The sequence below is a fragment of the Bufo gargarizans genome, chromosome 1 (genome assembly GCF_014858855.1).
Source record: "Bufo gargarizans isolate SCDJY-AF-19 chromosome 1, ASM1485885v1, whole genome shotgun sequence".
Taxonomy (NCBI): Eukaryota; Metazoa; Chordata; class Amphibia; order Anura; family Bufonidae; genus Bufo; species Bufo gargarizans.
Window position 1 is genome coordinate 498924785 of NC_058080.1, and position 20865 is coordinate 498945649.

The 20865-nt window shown below is 44.8% G+C and overlaps 1 protein-coding gene across 3 annotated transcripts in view; it reads right to left on the reverse strand.

Moving 5' to 3' along the window:
- The window catches only part of LOC122923918 (immunoglobulin superfamily member 1-like), a 332379-nt gene that overhangs the window by 59462 nt on the left and 252052 nt on the right, over positions 1-20865 (reverse strand). For 2 of the 3 annotated variants that reach the window (XM_044274786.1, XM_044274796.1), the window contains exon 3: positions 12607-12642. The exons of the other annotated variant lie outside the window; for it this stretch is intronic. In XM_044274786.1, coding sequence (XP_044130721.1) covers positions 12607-12642 — 36 coding nt within the window. The remainder of the gene's footprint in view (positions 1-12606; positions 12643-20865) is intronic. 3 annotated transcript variants of the gene reach the window in all.

Genomic DNA, 20865 nt, shown 5'->3' on the forward strand with positions numbered 1-20865 from the left:
AAGTCTGGGCGCCGCTCCGTTCGCCCGGTATAGGCTCCGGTGTCTTCGCTCCCTCTGACTGATTTCTTGTAGGAGGCGTGTCCCTTGCTGCACTGCTGGCCAATCGCAGCGCACAGCTCATAGCCAGGCTATGAGCTGTGCGCTGCGATTGGCCAGCAGTGCAGCAAGGGACACGCCTCCTACAAGAAATCAGTCAGAGGGAGCGAAGACACCGGAGCCTATACCGGGCGAACGGAGCGGCGCCCAGACTTACTAGTAAGTGCAGGGGGACCCCTGGGCGCCGCTCTGCCCACAGGTATAGTTAGCTTTACGTTTGTAGAGTAGTGAAAGGTCCTCTTTAAGCTCTTTATTTACTCCTTGAAACTGCTGAATGTGACACCCCCACTATCTAAAAAGCACTTTGTGCTTTAGTTTTTTAATGCAGACTGTCCTTTTAGTATGTAATAAGTCACAGAGCATGCCGATGAACTTTTCCTGTTGAAGTCAATAGGGGGAATTAATTACATTCCTATAACAGAAAAGTATGCCAACAGCTCAAAAATGTGTGACTTTCTGCTGTTTTAATCTGTGCCTCCAACTTCTCTGACAAGTGAGCAGGATGTGGGCAGGAGTGGGACAACTTATGTGGTCTGACAAATTTAACCCCTTCTACCCCGGGCCAGTTTTTTGCATTTCTGCTTAGGCCATTTTTTTCAAATCAGACATGTGTCACTTTATGTGGTAATAACTTTAGAACACTTTTACTTATCCAAGCCATTCTGAGATTGCTTTCTCGTGACACATTGTACTTCTTGATGTGGGGCTTACATATTAGAAAGCCCCCATAAATGACCCCATTGTACAAACCGGATTCCCAAAAAGTTGGGACACTATACAAATCGTGAATAAATACTGAATGCAATGATGTGGAGGTGCCAACTTCTAATATTTTATTCAGAATAGAACATAAATCACGGAACAAAAGTTTAAACTGAGAAAATGTACCATTTTAAGGGAAAAATATGTTGAATCAGAATTTCATGGTGTCAACAAATCCCCAAAAAGTTGGGACAAGGCATTCACACTGTGTGGCATCTCCTCTTCTTCTTACAACACTCAACTAGACGTCTGGGGACCGAGGAGACCAGTTTCTCAAGTTTAGAAATAGGAATGCTCTCCCATTCTTGTCTAATACAGGCCTCTAACTGTTCAATCGTCTTGGGCCTTCTTTGTTGCACCTTCCTCTTTATGATGCGCCAAATGTTCTCTATAGGTGAAAGATCTGGACTGCAGACTGGCCATTTCAGTACCCGGATCCTTCTCCTATGCAGCCATGATGTTGTGATTGATGCAGAATGTGGTCTGGCATTATCTTGTTGAAAAATGCAGGGTCTTCCCTGAAAGAGATGACGTCTGGATGGGAGCATATGTTGTTCTAGAACCCGAATATATTTTTCTGCATTAATGGTGTCTTTCCAGACATGCAAGCTGCCCATGCCACACGCACTCATGCAACCCCATACCATCAGAGATGCAGGCTTCTGAACTGAGCGTTGATAACAACTTGGGTTGTCCTTGTCCTCTTTGGTCTGGATGACATGGCATCCCAGATTTCCAAAAAGAACTTCGAATCGTGACTCGTCTGACCACAGAACAGTCTTCCATTTTGCCACTCCATCTTTGCACTGTAGAGTTTCAGCTGGCAACGGCGGATGGCACGGTGGATTGTGTTCACTGACAATGGTTTCTGGAAGTATTCCTGAGCCCATTCTGTGATTTCCTTTACAGTAGCATTCCTGTTTGTGGTGCAGTGTCGTTTAAGGGCCCGGAGATCACGGGCATCCAGTATGGTTTTACGGCCTTGACCCTTACGCACAGAGATTGTTCCAGATTCTCTGAATCTTCGGATGATGTTATGCACAGTTGATGATGATAGATGCAAAGTCTTTGCAATTTTTCGCTGGGTAACACCTTTCTGATATTGCTTCACTATCTTTCTGCACAACATTGTGGGAATAATAGCAATGGAGCGAGGCGCAGATATAGCGGAGTGTGCTTTGACTTGGGTGGAAGTACTCAGGCTAGGAAGGGGTTAAGGTTTGGAAGTTGGCTGGGGGGAGGAGTGAGGTTTCGCGGGCAGTATATAGGGTTTGGGGGAGTGGTTTTGGTACGCAGGCGTCAGTGCAAGGTAGAGTGTTTCAGCAGCAAGATGTCGTCGCTGGAGGATCTGTTGGCAGCGGTCAGGGCTGCAGTTCGAGAGCAAGGTGCGGAGCATCTGCATGAGACCATTCAGGCGGCTCTTATCCCATCTCCCATGGCAGTGGCGGCTGAGCGACCCTATAGGGCCAGGAGGTCGGTCCCACCGGAGCGGCTGAGTCCGGAGTCTACCCCACGTGTGCGCCGGCGTCTTCGGAGTCCCCCTGTGAACCCTCCGCTGCAGCCTGTGGTGCCTGTGCCCAGTAGTGCGCCCAGGCGCAGCGGGAGGAATTCCTCGGTGCGTGGTGGAGCGGCGGGATAACCCCGGTCCCGTCCCCTAGGCGACGAGAGGCAGAGAGCGTGGGCCGGCGGGTGTCTCCCCTGGTGCGTTTCGGAGTGGTGAGCGAACCCTTGCGGCCTTACCTGAGGTTCGGAGGGGCAGTGCGGTCGGGCGGTCTGGCAGCCTGGGCCTTCATGAGAGCAGGGCAGCGAGGTCTTCTGCGCCGCGGCTGGCGGCTTCCGGTCGGCGGCTGGAGCACTTGAGGACGGACGTGCGCAGAGGAGGAGGGCGTAATGTGAGTGTGTCGCGGCCCCTGGCGGTGGGCCGGCGACATGGCAGCGTGGAAGAGAACAGGGTGGTTGCCTTGTCCCCTGATCTGTTACTTCAGGATGCAGCTTCTGGCGATCCTGCTGGAGAGCAAGTTATGATGAGGAGGATGGTGGAGGACAGCGTGCGGCCCTGTGTTGAGGCTGGTGCGGCGACTGAATTCCGGGATGGCGGTCACCTGCAGGAGCAGGGTGATGTGGAGCTGTCGCCATTGGAGGAGGGAGAGGTGGATCCAGGTGAAGATTCAGCGGCAGGCGTTATGGACGTCCCTCAAGGGGAAGAAGCTGTGCCGTGCTGTTTGACTGCGCCACTGAGGACGTCAGGGAGGAGTTCCGCGGCTGCCGGTGATGTTGTCCGGGGACGGCCAGGTGAGAGACCGCCGGGTCAGTGTCATGTTGGGGGGGTGTGGGCGCTGTGGGTATTAATGTGGGGGGTTCTGATGCTTTGGTGCGGGAGGTATTGTCAGGTATGTTGTCCTTATTGTCGCGATTGGGTTCCGGGCCTGCGGCGTCTCCAGTATCGGTCTGGGCTCTGGTACCGGCTTTGGGACAGGAGCAGGGTCCGGCGTTGGGTCCTGTGGGGACGGGTGAGGACGGCATTGGAGGGGGTACCCAGGCATCTGGGTCGGGAGTGGTAGCAAAGGCTGTGGGTGAAGTGGGTGATGGTGTTCGGTTGGCGGATGCGGCTAAAGGGGAGATTTATGTGTGTTTTGAGGGGCCGCTGGGGGCTCACTTGAAGCAGGAGATTAAGGATAAGATATGGCGGGATGAGTTTGTGGAAATTTTTTCGTTACTTCCCTTGTAAAATTTTTATTTGGATAGGGGTAGGCCGTTCGAGAGTAAGAAGGAGGAGGAGGAGGAGAGAAGGCGGTACCGGCTGATTCCGCGTACCTTTCAGAATTGGCTGCAAGCTTTTGCAATCTTGGCTAGTGTAGTTGGGGAGAAGGCGCCTGAGCACTGCTCGGCTCTCTTCTGTTATATGGATGCTATCGGTGAGGCGCATCGGACTAATGGGGGTGTGGCGTGGCTTAGGTGCTTAGGTATGACTAGCAGTTCCGGCAGCGGAAGGCGTCAGGCCTAGCATTCGTTGGGACCACAAGGATATTGGTCTGTGGATGCGATTGATGGCGGCACCAAGGGGGGGTCCTCAGCCCTTTCGTGGAGGGGCCGGGGGTGTCTCGGCCATGGAGTCTTCTGGGAGTGGCAGGAGGGGTTGTTGTTGGCAGTACAATGAGGGACATTGTAGGTTCTTGTCCGACTGCCGGTACAAATATGAGTGTTCCGGGTGTGGCGGTTCCCATAGCTTGTCCCGGTGCTTCAAGCGGGGTAAGGGTAAGGGATCCGAGGTTGTGCAGAAGAGGGGTGACGCCGGTGAGGGTGGACGAGATGGAGCCGTATTTAAGGATGCATCCAAATAAGGAGGCGGCACAGTTGTTGTTGGCAGGGTTTACCGAGGGTTTTGTTATTCCATGCGGTTTGGCGGGTGTCAGTCGGGCTCTGCGGAATTTGTCTTCGGCATTGCGCCATCCGGCTGTGGTGAGGGATAAGATTGCCGGGGAGATTGCTGCTGGTAGGGTTGTAGGCCCCTTTACGGAGTGTCCTTTGCCGGATTTGTGGGTTTCTCCTTTGGGTTTAGTTCCTAAGAAGGAGCCCAATAAGTTTAGGCTTATTCATCATTTGTCTTATCCGCTTGGCGGGTCGGTGAATGATGGTATAGCGGATGAGTTGTGCTCAGTGTCGTACACGTCTTTTGATGAGGCAGTGCGGTGGGTGCAACGTTTTGGGCAGGGTGCTCTACTCGTTAAAACGGACATTGAGACCGCCTTTCGGTTGTTGCCTATTCACCCTGATAGCTTGCATTTACTGGGTTTTCAGTGGGATGGATGTTATTACGTTGATTGTTGTTTACCGATGGGTTGTGCAATTTCGTGCTCATTGTTTGAGTCGTTTAGCTCCTTTTTGGAATGGGTGATAAAGAAGGAGGCGGGTTGGAGTTTGGTCTTGCACTACTTAGATGATTTTCTGTTTTTGGGTCCGGCGGGATCTAGGGTGTGTTCTGTTTTGTTGCATACCATGGAGAGGGTGGCGGCGCGTTTTGGTATTCCGTTGGCGACTGATAAGACGGAGGGCCCTTCCACGGTCATAAAGTTTTTGGGGATCGAGATTGACAGTGTGGCCATGGAATGTCGTTTGCCTGTTGATAAGGTGTCTGATCTGTTGGATGAGGTGTTGTTCTTGCGGAAGGCGAAGAAGGTCCAGCTCAAGCGGGTTCAGTCGGTTTTAGGTAAATTGAATTTCGCTTGTCGTATCTTGCCAATGGGGCGGGTGTTTTGTCGTCGCTTGGCCCTGGCAACTGCGGGCGTTGCTGCACCTTTTCATTATTTGCGTTTGCCTGCTGCGGTAAAGGAGGATTTGGTGGTATGGGAGAATTTTTTGTCGGAATATAATGGCCGGTCCGTGTGGATGGAAGCGGTGGTTGGTAGTGTTGATTTGGACTTGTTCTCTGACGCGTCGGGTTCATTTGGTTATGTTTTTTTTTGTAAGGGTCAGTGGAGTGCGGGTGCGTGGCCGGTGGAATGGAGGCAGGCCGGTTTCCTTACTAACTTGGTTATTGTTGGAGCTTTTTCCTATTGTTTTGGCTACTGAGTTGTGGGGGGACTTGCTTAGGAATTGGCGGGTTCGTTTCTACTGTGATAATATGGGTGTGGTTCAGGCGATTAACAGTCAGACGGCGAGCTCACCTCCGGTTTTGAATTTGCTGCGACATCTAGTTTTACGAGGTTTGCAGTTGAATGCATGTTTTGTTGCGGTGCATTAGCCTGGCGTGGATAACTCACTTGCCGATTCCCTTTCTCGCTTTCAGTGGGATCGTTTTCACGGCCTGGCGCCGGGTGCCGAGGTCAAGGGGTTGCCCTGCCCCCAGTGGCTCTGGAGCGTGGCCTTGGGGTGTCGGCGGGCCTGATTAGACAGTCTCTGAGTAGAGGTACGTGGTTGGCCTATTCTGCAGTGTGGGTGTTGTGGGAGGACTTGATTGAACGGATGGGTGGTTGCAGTTCTTTTGCGGAATTTAGGATGTTGTAGATTTTTTGGGTGGGTCAGTTTTATGCGGAGGGTTTGTCGTTTTCGGTTGCGTCAAAGAGGGTAGCGGCTGTTGCCATCTGGTTGCGCCTGAGGGGCTTGGCTGATGTGTCTAGGTGTTTCGTGGTGCGGCAGGCCTTGAAGGGTTACCGTCGTAGTGTGGTACGGAAGGATACTAGGAGGCCGGTTTCTTTTGCGGTGTTGCAGACGCTGTGGAAGGAAGCGGGGTTGGTTTGTAGGTCGGCGTACGAAGTGTGTCTGTTTAGGGCGGCGTTTGTATTGGCCTTTTTCTGGGCTTTTCGGATTTCTGAGTTGGTGGCAGCAAGTCGCACGAGTAGGGGCGGTTTGTTGTGGGAGGATGTTGTGCTGGTGGATGGTGCTTTGAGATGTCGGATTCGCAAGTCAAAAACTGATCAGGTGGGTAAGGGCGTGGTTGTATGGCTTAGGCCGCTTGCGGAATCGGTTGTTTCCCCAGTGCGTTGTGTCAGGGAATTTTTGGCGTTATGGCCGGGTGGCACGGGTGCTTTGCTGGTTCATGTGGATGGATCGTGTTTGTCTCGGTTTCAGTTTGTGGCTGTTTTTAGGAGATGTTTGTCGGCTGCTGGTTTTCCTGCAAATGAATTTGCGTCACACTCATTCAGGATTGGGGCCGCGACGGAGGCGGCTAGGTGGGGGCTTGGAGAGGAGGTCATAAAGCATATAGGGCGATGGGAGTCTGATTGTTTTCGTTCATATGTTAGGCCTCATCTCTTGTAGTGTGTGGGGGATGAATTGTTTATAGGATCAATTTGTGGGGATCGGAATTGGCAGTGACGGTTGTTTTATTTTGACTTTGTTCGTTTTGTTGCAGGGGCGGCTCCTTGTCTTGCGTGGATTTTTGGGCATTCGTATGTCTACTGGGGGGCTTTGCGAGCTGATGTTCGGCGGAACGGCCGTCAATTGGGTTTTTCGATGGAGGAACTGCAAGTCCGGTGGATTGGTGTAAGGGGGCTTCTCTGGGGGCGGGTTTTGCCTGAAATCCATACGAACGCCCTGTTGGATCGCTCGCCTGATATTTTGGTTTTGCATGCGGGTGGCAATGATTTGGGGGTCCGTCGGTCGCGAGATGTGATACGGGACATCAAGTTGGACGTGTTGCGTTTGGTGTCGGATTTTCCGGACTTGCTGTTGGTGTGGTCGGAGGTAGTGGCGAGGAGTAGTTGGCGTTTTGCACGGTTGGTGGAACGAATTAACAAAGCTCGGGGGAAGTTAAACAAGGAGGTGGGGCATTTTGTTCGCAGGCAAGGTGGTGTGGTGGTTCGTCATCGGGAATTGAAGGCGGCGTCGCCTCAATTCTTGAGATCTGATGGTGTGCATCTTAATGATGTGGGTATTGATATGTGGGCCTTGGGTATCCAAGAGGGGCTGGAGACGGCCCTTAGGGTGTGGCAGGACGCCCACAGGTGAGGTGTCACCGGTGGTCTTCTGGTGGCTGATTTATATGAGATCCTGGGGGAGCAATACAATGGTTTAAGAGATGCAGGACATGTTGGAGCCTGTATCTCATGTGGTTTGTGAATGCCGAGGATGGGGCTCCTGTTTGGGCTAAAAGGTCTACAGGAGGAGATACTTGGATATTTCAAGGATTTGGTGCCCTTGGGTCGGTGAGTGCGGCCAAGGGTAATTTTGAAGTATAAGGAGAGATGGTTACGGAAGATACCGCTTGTTTGTGTTGCCCTCCAGGATCCTTGTTACGGTACAGTGGTTCATAATGTTGAAGGATGTATTAAAGTGATTATTGTTATTATGTTATTTGTGTGTACAATAAAATTGGCCGTAATGGTAATTTTACCAAGCAAGAAGGTGTCAGAGTGGTTATTGGTAAGGAAGGGGCTTAGTGAATATAGCCTGAGGAGAAATCTTCCATCCTTGAAGTAATAACAGCAATGGAGCGAGGCGCAGATATAGCGGAGTGCGCTTTGACTTGGGTGGAAGTACTCAGGCTAGGAAGGGGTTAAGGTTTGGAAGTTGGTTGGGGGGAGGAGTGAGGTTTCGCGGGCATTATATAGGGTTTGGGGGAGTGGTTTTGGTACGCAGGCGTCAGTGCAAGGTAGAGTGTTTCCCGCCCTCCCACCCTTATTTTGGTCAATTGGGATAGGCATGGTGGTGGATTTTGGGCTGATTTATATGAGATCCTGGGGGAGCAATACAATGGTTTAAGAGATGCAGGACATGTTGGAGCCTGTATCTCATGTGGTTTGTGAATGCCGAGGATGGGGCTCCTGTTTGGGCTAAAAGGTCTACAGGAGGAGATACTTGGATACTCCAAGGATTTGGTGCCCTTGGGTTGGTGAGTGCGGCCAAGGGTAATTTTGAAGTATAAGGAGAGATGGTTACGGAAGATACCGCTTGTTTGTGTTGCCCTCCAGGATCCTTGTTACGGTACAGTGGTTCATAATGTTGAAGGATGTATTAAAGTGATTATTGTTATTATGTTATTTGTGTGTACAATAAAGTTGGCCGTAATGGTCATTTTACCGAGCAAGAAGGTGTCAGAGTGGTTATTGGTAAGTAAGGGGCTTAGTGAATATAGCCTGAGGAGAAATCTTCCATCCTTGAAGTCATTGGTGATCCTCTACCCATCTTGGCTTCTGAGAGACACTGCCACTCTGAGAAGCTCTCTTTATACCCAATCATGTTGCCAATTGACCTAATTAGTGTTAATTGGTCTTCCAGCTCTTCGTTATGCTCAAATTTACTTTTTCCAGCCTCTTATTGCTACTTGTCCCAACTTTTTGGGGATTTGTTGACACCGTGAAAATTTGAATCAACATATTTTTCCTTTAACATGATACATTTACTCAGATTAAACGTTTGATCTGTCATCTACGTTCTATTACAAATAAAATATTGACATTTGCCATCTCCACATCATTGCATTCAGTTTTTAGTCACAATTTGTTTAATGTCCCAACTTTTTGGGAATCCGGTTTGTAGAAACTACACCCCTCAAGTTACTCAAAACTGATTTTAAAAACTTTGTTAACCCTTTAGGTGTTCCACAAGAATTAAAGGAAAATGGGGATGAAATTTCAAAATGTCAATATTTTTTCCTAAACACATTGGGTTAACAGCCAAATAAAACTCAATATTTATTACCCTGATTCTGCAGTTTACAGAAACACCCTACATTTGGTCGTAAACTGATGTAAGGGCACATGGCAGGGCGCAGAAGGAAAGGAACGCCATATGGTTTTTGGAAGGCAGATTTTGCTGGACTGGTTTCTAGATGCTATGTTCCATTTGAAGCCCCCCTGATGCACCCCTACAGTAGAAACTACCAAACAGTGACCCCATTTTGGAAACTAGGGGAGAAGGTGCCATTTTTGGATCATTCATTCATACTTTATGCGGCAGGGTGGGCGAAAAAATTGTTAAAGTTTTTATTTATTTATTTTTAAAGCATTCACCTGAGGGGTTAGGTCATATAATATTTATATAGAGCAGATCATTACGGATGTGGCAATACCTAATATGTATACTTTTTCTTATTTATTTAAGTTTTACACAATAGCATTTTTTAAACCAAAAAAATTTGTTTTAGTGCCTCCATAGTCTGAGAGCCATAGCGTTTTTATTTTTTGACCGATAGTCTTAGATAGGGTCTCATTTTTTGTCTGATGAGCGGAAGGTTTGATTTGGCGGCATATGTCTTTTTGATCGCTCAGTGTTGCAATGTTTGTGATGTAAGGTGACAAAAAATTGCTTTTTGGGCATTTTTTTTACAGTGTTCACCTGAGGGGTTAGGTCATGTGATATTTTTATAGAGCAGGTTGTTATGGATGTGGAAATGCCTAATATATCAACTTTTTTATTTTTTTCACTTTCAAGAAAAACATATTTTACTGTCTCCATTGTCTGAGAGTCATAGTTTTAATTTTTTTTACTAATTGTCTCAGTTAGGGTCTAATTTTTGGTGGGATGAGGTGACGGTTTTATTGGTACAATTTTGTTTGACATTTAATCCCTTGGTGTTGCACTTTTTGTGATGTAAGGTGACAAAAATGGCTTTATTTATTTGTATTTTTTACGGTGTTCACCTGAGTAGTTAGGTCATGTGATATTTTTATAGAGCTGGTTGTTACAGATGCGGCGATACCTAATATGTATACTTTATTTTTATTTATTTCACTTTAACACAATAATAGCATATTTGAAAGAAAATATTGATGTTTTAGTGTCTCCATGTTCTGAGAACTATAGTTTTTTTTATTTTTTTAGTGATTTTCTTATGCAGGGTATCACTTTTTGAGGGATGAGGTGACGGTTTTATTGGTACCATTTTGTTTGACATACACCATTTTTATCGCTTAGTGTTGCGCTTTTTGTAATGTAAGGTGACAAAAATGGCTTTTTATGACACAGTTTTTAGTTAGATCTTTTGATGGTGTTTATCGGATGCGGCAATATCTAATATGTGTGTTTTTCCTTTTTTTTCTATTTTTTTATTATGAAATCTGGGGAAAGGGGTGTTTTTTTCCTTTTTTTTAATTGAAACGTAATTTTTTTTATTAAAAACACTTTTTAAAACTTTTTTTTTTTACAGTTTATTTCTGTTCCACTATGGGACTTAAATGTTTGGGGGTCTGATCCCCTCTGCAATGCTTTACAATACATCTGTATTGTAGTGCATTGTCTGTTAGTGAGGCTGGATCTCCTGGGCACCTGTAGAAGGCAGGTCCCGATGCCATGCAGGGCATTGGGAAGTCTCTGCACGGCATTGGGCTGCCTTGTCACGCATCGGCTCCCTGCCAAATAAGTGCGGGGACTCGATACGCTCCTTCACCCACCGCAAACCACTACTATGTCACGGTCAGCGCTGACCGTGGCATAGAAGGGGTTAAACCACCGGCATCCCTGTAAACAGCGATGCTAGTGGATACCGCAGGGGCCCGGCTACGAGGGACTGCTGGACCCCTGCAGTGATCGGGCGCGCACCGCTTAGGTGCCCGCCCGATCACCATGACGTACTATTACGTCAAAATGCGGGTAGTCACTGACTTCCATGACGTAATAGTACGTCACATGTCGGGAAGGGGTTAATATTACTTATGTCAGGAAACTGGTGTAAATAACAACAGAATCTATGTCAGCGGCTAGCTGGTGTAAATTTCTGTTTCTGGGATGCAGACATCCCTAGATTTGCCAAGATTACTAAACGTTTTAAACAGATATGCTCATGTAGTTGCTTACCTCATGTACATTATCAATATGCTCACGGGTGCACCTAGCCTTCCTGCTGCCTGAGGCAAAAACTGAAACCGCGCCCTTCCCCCGTCCCCAATGCCAATTTCTTAACCTAAGCCCTTCCCAATGAGCCCTCACCTGGTCTCATTGGTGGTGCCTTATGCTTTTTCAGTTTTCACCATATAACCAAATCACGTTTTGTTTCCATCCTGTATGTAGCACTTCCTGTTGTTGTATCCAACCAAACCCACAATGCACTTCACCCTTTTCTTCTAAAGCTCCAGCACTACCCCTAAAAATGTCCAGCTAGTTTATAGTTTCTGATGTCCCGCTAGTTACATAGAGACTCCCCTATTGCTGGCACTGTTGCTGCTTTGACACGTCCATGGCCATCACATCACAGGAAATAAGAAAGAGCTGCATGGACACGATCATGTGACCACTGTGGCAGGCGCAGCACTATGAAGTGCCTTTTGCGCTGTGGCATTAGAAGAATTATGAAGTCTCTAACTTTTTAGTCTAACCAGACTGTCTGTTACTCTGCTTTAATTCTTTTAGCGCCGTTCTATGGAAACAGTAGGTTTAAAGAGCACACCAAATGCTTGAAATTACTTCTTTATTAACTTCAGCTTTTCTTGATATATAACACTGCCGCCTCCGCAGCAGATAGTCTATGTACATAACACTTGTTGAAAAGATATCACAAAATGGCGGTATGCATAAGATGGTGGTTCAACTGTTCAATCTTGTCATTCAACATAAAATGGTGGATATATTTCTCTCTTGAGTATCTGTACTCTCACTGTAAGTTATTTAAGCACTTTATGATCTCTCTGAGAGGTATATCTGAGGTCTAACTAATAGTTCTACTTGCTCTACTTGATACAAACCAGAAAATTCCTTTAAGAGGCTCTGTGCACTTTATCTAAGGTTATTTTTTTTTTGTAAGTCCAAGTTCACACTTCAGTTATTTTCATCAGTTAGGCCTCATGCACACGGCCGTTGCCCGCTGTGGCTCGTATCGCGGCCCGCAAATAGTGGGTCCGCAATATGCGGGAAGCTGCAGTGTGCTCACTGCATCATGGATGCAGACCCATTAACTTGAATGTTCTATTTTTTGCGGTGCCGACGGATCAACTTGAATGGGTCTGTATCCGTCGCAGCAGCCGTGCATTGGGAACCGCAAAGCAGGTGTGCATCTTGGGAGTTGTAGTTTTTCCACAGCTGGAGTGCTGGAGGTCAGCCATCACAGGAGTAGGACATGTTTATACTGTATGTGATTGATATCATACAATAGGACATTTCAATTTTTGGAGCAATTATAATGACATATAATATGATATATAGAATCAGCAACATAGTGCTTTGACAATCAAATGCTTCATTTTCAAGAAATATTAAGTGTATGCATTTGACAATTGCCCCAACAGTCAATCCTAGGATTCTTGAATATGTAAATACTCTTCTCACACACAAGCGACCAGTCTCAATTTTCAGTGATAAATCTCTATAAAAAATTACCTGTATTCATCATAGCTGTGTTCCCAAGTAAAAACACTGTAAAAGATAATGAATTATGTAACTCAGTTTAAATGTTCACATAAAAACTTATAAAAGCTTTTAAAAACAGACAGACATGAAATATGAGCCCGACACATTTAATAAATAAGTTGAAAAATTTTAGCAATAGAAGCAAAACATTAAATGAGGATTAATTAAAATAAAATATTTGTTCTTGTAACAAATCACAAATTTTTATGGAAAAGCAGTATTTCTAACCATTCACACAGCTGCATTAAAGCAATTCTACAAGAACAATGGACAAAAATCCTCTCAGAAAAGAGATGAGTGAATTTCTTATAATTTGATTCAGGTCGGATTTGGTTTAAAGGGGTTGCCTGCGTTCAGAGCTGAATGCGGACATAACCCCTTCTTCCCCCATTCAGCCCCTCTGAGTTCAGCAGCGGATCATGCACCCGTGCCTAGCACTGCATCATGCAGGGCAAGGGCTGTTTGTATACTTTTTTACACTACGGTGGCTTCCGTCTAGCAGTGATCCCGTTGACGTCACCAGCACTAATGGGCGGTCTTTAGCGCTGCCTTAGCATGTTTTACAGGCTGAGATGCCCGCACATGCTCATTTTCATCCTTTAACTGCCTCCTGGGTTGTGATAGGTAGAGATGAGACACGCCCCTTAGCCCCAGCAGAAAAGGCACACCCCTTGAATTGTCAGCTTAATATAGATCTAGCAGAGCAATGAATGGGGAGATCTCTGGATCCATGTGAGGTTCCAAGGCTGGTTACAACTTTGTTAGAAAGAGATTGTCATGTACTATATGATGTCTGATTTTAATTTTTTACATTAGTCATGGGATAACCCCTTTAAGCCTCTCCTGTGTTGTCTTGGCTTTGTGCTTAGGGTCATTGTCTTGTTGGAAGGTGAACCTTCAGCACAAGCTGAGATCCAAAGCAAAGAAAGAAATGGTGGTTAGGTGCGTAGGTGCGGGTCACCGTGGCTGAAAGTGCAAAAGCACAAACACTCTGCACAGATACAGAAATAATAAAGTCAATACAATTGTGCCATACTCACTATAGAAAATGTACTAATGCTAATGCTATAAACGTGATATTCTTGGCAAATACATTTTGTACAAAATTATTTGTGCCTGTCTGCCAACGACAAGGAGATCTCTTTAGAACAGGAACCTACACTAAACACTACCTCTGCTGGTGCCATACTGGCCTCCGTTAAATTCAGGGAATGCAGGTCCCACCCTTGTCGATGGCGGACAGTCACAAATATTTTTGCAAAGAATCTCACATTTATAAAGTAGCATTAACTATATCTTCTTTAGTGAGTATGGCACAATTGTATTTACTTTATTATTTGTGTTTGCAGAGTGCTGTTGCATTGTTTGTTTTTTGCTTTTTAGGTCAGAATCAGGTTTATATTACGAATTCCGATCATAAACAATAAAGATTAGTTCCAGTTCCTTTGTTGTTATGGTGTTGCTCTTTCTTTATTCAAGGTAACAAATTAATGTATAAGAACACATCAATCCATACCAGTACAGTTTGACGCGTTTCGAACAGCTAAGTTCTTAATCGCAACTGGATGTAATGCCAGAAACGGAAGTTTTATAGTCTGGACCCATCCCCTGCAACAGGGGCGGGTACAAACTTACCTGATGGGGCATTACTCATCCTGTAATATGGTACACATGAAATCACATTCAAAAAGGGGTCTAAAAATGTACATATAAATGCTATGCAACTATGTGGCAATGACCTACATTATATAAAACCGTCTAATGAGAATGTATATTTGAATGACATCAGCAGATACATAAAAGGAAATGATCACCTAGTTTGTATAGGATAGAGAATGATAAAAAAGAAGAAACCAGATTGATGGTCTCAAGTGAAACATACTGTGAAAAACAGTACAATGGCAAAGGCGAATATAAAATTATAATATAAAATAAAACATAAGATAATAGGAACAAACAACAATTAATAAAAATACATCAGTTCCTTTCTCATGTTAAGACCTGAAGGAAATCTAGTGTTCAGCCTGAAGATCCAATAAGCTTCCCTTTGGAGGATCATTTTTTTATGATTACCACCTCTTGGGGGAACCCCTACTCTTTCTATGGCAAAAGTGTGAAAGTTACTGAGATAACGATTATGTTCCTGTATACAATGTTTTACTGCATTGGAAATGCCTACACATGAAGGGGTTGTGATATAATTGACATGTTCCAATATTCTTGTCTTGAATTTTCTGGACTAACTCCCTACATACACAAGATAACATCCTGTGCAGTGTATAATGTACACAATACCTGTCGATTTTAATAGGAAATGTTACAGTGTGATCGGAGTTATGAAAGGTTTTGACTGATATAACATATCTACACGTTTTACATGGGTGGCTTCCACATTTGGTGAAGCCTGTAAATTTTATCCACATGGTAGATACTGATTTACTGGTGCAAGTAAAAGTAGGAGAGAGAAGATTAACAATAGTGGATGGTCGTCTCGATACTGTTCTACAGCCATCCTTTAATATATCATATAAAAAATTATCCTCATAGAGAATCGGTAAACATTTACTGATAACTTGTTTTATTTGCATAAATTGGCGGCTGTAGGTTAATACTAGTGTGGGACATCCAGAGTTCTCTGTATTTGGATTGTTGGACTTCTTGTTTTTTACAGTCTGTGCTAATATCCATTGTGGGTGTTCCCTACTGGAAAGACGTGTTATGATGTTTTCACGCTCCCTTTGAAATGCAACATCCAAGCTGCAATTTCTTCGGGCTCGAATGAACTCTCCTACCGGGATAGCTTTGATTGTATGAATGGGATGGTGACTGTTCGCTCTCAAGATAGTGTTCCCCGTTATTTGTTTACAGTAAGTTTCCGTTTTAATAATCTTATCTGGGACACCTGTTAATCTAAGGTGCAAGAAACTGATACTTTGGGAATCTTGTGAGCTAGTGAAACGAAGGTTATAGGGGTTATCATTTGAGTACTCCAAATAAGGAGCAAGTCGTCGATGTACCTGCCATACCACTCTATCATGTGGGAAAAAGGATTATCTTCACAATATACATATCGTTCTTCCCAATAGTGAGATTGACAAGAGAGGGTAAAAATACCCCCGGGTTTGGACAAAAAACTTTTGATAAAATGAAAAATAATTATGGGTGAGCAAGAACGAAGTCACTTCTAAAACATAGTCAATAAAGCCTGTTCTATGTCTACTATATTTATGCAGATGGTATTCTAAAGCTAGAATTGCAATATTATGAGGGATTGATGGATATAATGCTATGACATCGGTGGTTAACGATGTGTATTCGACTTCCACTGTTTATAAAAAAAAGATCTGAGTACATCTGATGTATCCTTGATATATCCAGGTACACGCTTGACTAGGGGTTGTAGCAAGGAGTATAACCACTCCCCCAACCTCTCAGTTAAAGAACCGATTCCCAAAGCTATCGGGGGATTGCCGTTAGCAGCGGACCACATGTGGAGGAACTGCTCCCCTGGTTAGAAACACGCTACAGTGTTTGGGGTTTTTCAGCAGTTCCTCCCATTTAGGCCACTTTATTTTAGTGATTATTTTTTTTCTATAGATGTATTGAATGTGCCATTGTGTTTTGCTGGTAACATTCAGTTGCACCTAGTGTAACATGGTCTGTTATAGGTGGGGCTTGCAGCTTTATTCTACCTCACATTGCATTAGTGGTCCTACTATGGAGATATGTGGAAGCTTGGCTGTGAGTTGGATCTGAGCACCTATCAGACCTTGTTCACACACCATAGGTAGTCTTGTGGTAGGACCCATTGCCACACTGAGATACCTTGACGGTGGTGCAAAAGGGCTCCGATATGTTCCTGACTGGAATATGTTGGCAAAAGTCTCAGCTTTTAACATCATCAGCTTGAGGGATTAGCCAGCATTGTTAGTTGCTTATCATTGTGGTGCACCTTTTTCAGTGATTTATGAAGTGGGGGAGGGGTCAGACCCTTGTGAACTTTGGGCAGAGCATGAATGATAGGTGTCACTGGTGACTCCACATTTAAAAACCCAGATTGTTTGTGGTTAATATAATCTAACTGTCTGCCTCAGCAGAGAATATGTATTAAGAATATCTCTGTACCACGGTCAAGGTTGATGGAAAGCTGAGTAGGACAGTCTCCCTGTCCCAGCTGATGAAAAACACCCCAACAGCATGATCCTGACACCATGCTTTACTGTAGGGAAGGTATTGGACAGGTGATTAGCAGTGCCGGTTTTCCTCCATATGTGACAGTAGATCTGTTTGATTTTTGTTTCTTTAGACCAGAGAATCTTGTTTCTCAAAGTATAGGAGTCCTTTAAGTGCTGTTTTTTTATTTTTATTTTGCAAAGTCCAGGCAGGCTTTCAAGTGCATTTTACTGAGGAGGGGCTTCTTTCTGGCCACTCTACCATAATGTCCATTTTGTTTTTTTTGTCTTCTCTCTTACTAAAGCCCTTTTCCTTTGATTACTTATTTTGGTGTGACAACTAGCTCTAGGAAGAGTCCTTGTAGCTCCAAACCAGTAGCGTACTGCCAATAGTGGCAGAGTACGCAACTGCTATGGGGCCCGTGGCAGGACGGGCCCTGAGTACATGTAAGGCCTCCCCCTACAATGTCTGCAGATGTTATTTATGTATTATGCCGCTCCAGCGAGCCATGCTTCCCCTCTTCTTAGGCCCCACTCCCCCACTGTGTGACACACAGTGCACATACCAGCACCGATGTCCCTGCCAGCACTGCAGCCAGACTAGCGCTCGCTCTATTCTTTCTGCAAGGCGCTGCACTGGCCAATCAGAATTTAGCTGGCTAAGCCTCTGCTGCTGATTGGCTAGTGTATTGCTCGCACCAGCAGACAGAATTGAGTGGGCGGACCTGGCAGTGACTCACCCGCTGCCTGCTTCAGCTTTCAGCTTGCCACCTAAGTCCAGCAGCCCCCAGCATTGTCTGCCCCTGTGTGCCACTGCCACTGCCTGCATAAGGTGAGTTCAGTGCTGTGCCTCTATGTAGAAAAAAAATTATGGTGGGAGGATAGTTAGTGAGGGGAAGAGGGGGTCTTGTTGCAGCAGCAAGCAGAGTTCCTGGGTAGGGGGGCACACTGTGTTCTGTATGCAACTTATAAGGCTTATCAGGTTTAGGACAGTGTGCTCCAGTCTTCCCCATGAACTCTGCTTGCTGTTGATGCTCATATAGAGGATAGTGTGCCCATGAACCGTGGGACGGTGTGTGTGTGTGGGGGGTACACTAAGCATCAGAAGGTGTGCTTTGGGTCCGAGTGCCGGCTACTTTCTGGAGATCCACACGATCTTGTCTCTGAGCTCCAAAGGCAGTTTCCTTCTCATGGCTTGGTTTTTGTTCTGATATTCTCAGCTGTGAGACTTCATATAGACAGGTGTGTCTTTCCAAATCTTGTCCAATCAACTGCATTTACCACAGGTGCACTTCAGTCAAGCTGTAGAAATATCTCCAAGATGATCAAGACACGTGAGATATCCCCAGAGCTAAATTTCAAGTGTCATAGCAAAGGGTCTGAATACTTATGTCAATGCAAAATTTTTGCTTTCCTTTTTAATAAATTTGCAAAAATAAAAAAAAACTCTGTTTTCAATTTCTCATTATGAGGTATTGAGTGTAAATTGATGTGGAAAACTTGCTTTCTTATTTATTTAAGGTCGCAACATAACAGACTGTAAATAAGTGAAAAGGTCTGAAATGTGAAGACTTTCCAAATGCATTGTAACTGCCACTACCAGGGGTGTCAGACTCTAAAATCACAAAAGGGAGCTGGCACCTGAAAGGTCAAACTCAAATCACGGAGAACCAATATTTTTAGCATTTGCATTTGTTCTGAATTGTACAGTGATGACCCCTGCACTGTGACTTCACTTTATTATCATCCCTGTGTTGTGACATCACTGCGTTATTATGTTCTGTGAAATCACTGTGTGAATTTTCTTTGAATGAACTATTCATGTGCTGACATCACGGCCATAGTAACATCACTGTTTTTTATCATTTGCTCTGTAATGGTACCCTTGTTCTCATAATGTGACATCACTGTGTGCAATAACTCTTTCTTAAGGCTTAACAGTTTCCATTATCCATGTACTGGGACCTTGTGTTTTTTTTATGTGACATCACAATGTGCATTATGCTTGTAGAGTTCTACACCCTGAGCACTGTATGCGCTATTCTTGCACAATCTCACTGTGACTTCCTATGCTGTTGACATCACTATATTTATTATTCCTGTAGAGAGATATCATTGTGTGTGTGGCGAAACCAACCTCGCCACTGGGTTTTGGAGAGGGCTGTTTCAAAGCCTCTTGCCTCAGGATTATGGCCCATAGTAACTTGAAAGGAGAAGACAGACCGGCCGCACAGCTTAAATCTGTCTGTGGAATTGTATTTTATGTTATTATGCGTTCGGTTAAATTGTATGTTATGTGAGGGTACCCAGATAGCTAATATTATTGTATTCGTGTATTCTGAGTGCCATTCACCTAATGATATGCACTCAGACTTGAGCTATCTGGGGATATGTTAAATGTCTGTGTTTGCTGTGGGGGTGTGCCATTGTGTGTTTAAATGGTGATGTCTGTCCTGTTGTCTCCACATGTGTATTGGTGATCTCCCTTTGTCCTGAGAGATAATTGGATTGCCTTCGGTTGTCTCCGGGACAGAGAGGAGGAAACCATAATGCATTGTGGGGATATGTTGTATCTGTCCTGTGTCGCAGTCTCCCTTCTGGTCCTCTGGGGGCGTGAACGATTGGTTGCTGTATTTACATATTTACATTGTATGTGTTGTAAATTACTGATTGGTTGTATTTCAAAACCCTGTGGGCGGACCTGTATTTGCAACAACTGTAATAAAAACCAGGCTGGGTGTACCAGCACGTCAGAGCACTGCTTGACCCTCAACACGGAGCCTTGTCTCGTTATTGGGGGGATTCCATGTATGCTGTTAGAGACTGATTGCCAGGAGTGTAAGCCGATTGTATGCTTTTCCTGTTCGTCTGCCGGCAGCTATTTGCGAGGTTCCAGTTTGGAGTGCTATTTTGTATCCAGTTCGGGAGGTTGGTGTTCTGCAGTAGCTGTGCCTGTCTCTCAGAAAGGGGCATATCGCCTAAACGGATTTTAACCCCTTGTCTGCTGAAACGGTCCGTTACAGTGTGTATTATACCTTAGCTATGAAATCACTGTGTGTATTACACTTTTACTGTGATATCACTATGTCCATTACACCTGTAGTTTCACCACTGTGTGTATTACACCTAAGGTTGGATATTATGTTCACTATACTGTTCATGTGCTGTGACATCCTTGTATTATCCCTGTAGTAGGATATGATTTATGTAGAATTTTTTATTTTTATTATTGTATGCTCCAGGTCATTACTTTCTGCATCCAAGTGCTACTAAAAAGTGCAGCATACCAGAAGCAGAAGGGCTCAGGCAAATCGTACCCAACCCTCCGAGCTAGAAGGCCCTGCAAAGGTCAGAGACCGATGGCCTCTCTTCGCTGAAGCTTAGACAGAAATGTTGCGACTCCTTGTTTCCATCTGAGCATTCATCTAAGCGTCCACCAGGGGACAAAGTTTATGTTTTCTCCAAGAAGGACTTTCCATAAGGGTAACATACCCTAAAATGGTCCTTGTGACAAATGTGGAAAGTGAACACACATAGACATAAAAAATGAAGTAGATGTGTGCCATGTTACGGCCCAGACATTTGACCAGATTATAATGGCAGAACATAAAATAAGAATAAAAATGAGAAGCTTAAGGGTGAAACAAAATGAGTTTTAGATAATGGGTCCTTTACCTTATAGATCCTTCAATGCTTTGCTTCTTCTCTCAATTTTATGCTGCTTCCACCATTTTTGTGATAAAAAACGTATGGCTTAGCAGGAGGAGCATAGCCTCTCATGATCCAACAGAATTACAGTAATGTATATCAGAAAATAGCGTAAATTATACCTCAAATCTGTGCCTCATAATACATTTCTTATTATGACATTTGAAACTCCAACCTTAAAGCAGTTCTCTTACTTCAGCAAATGGCATTTATCATGTAGAGAAAGTTAATACAAGACACTTACTAATGTATTGTTATATACATTATACATGCTCGTTTTCAGGGGTTACAACCACCTTGCAATCCATTAGAGGTTGGCTATGCTTGAACACATTGTAAACATCTTTGA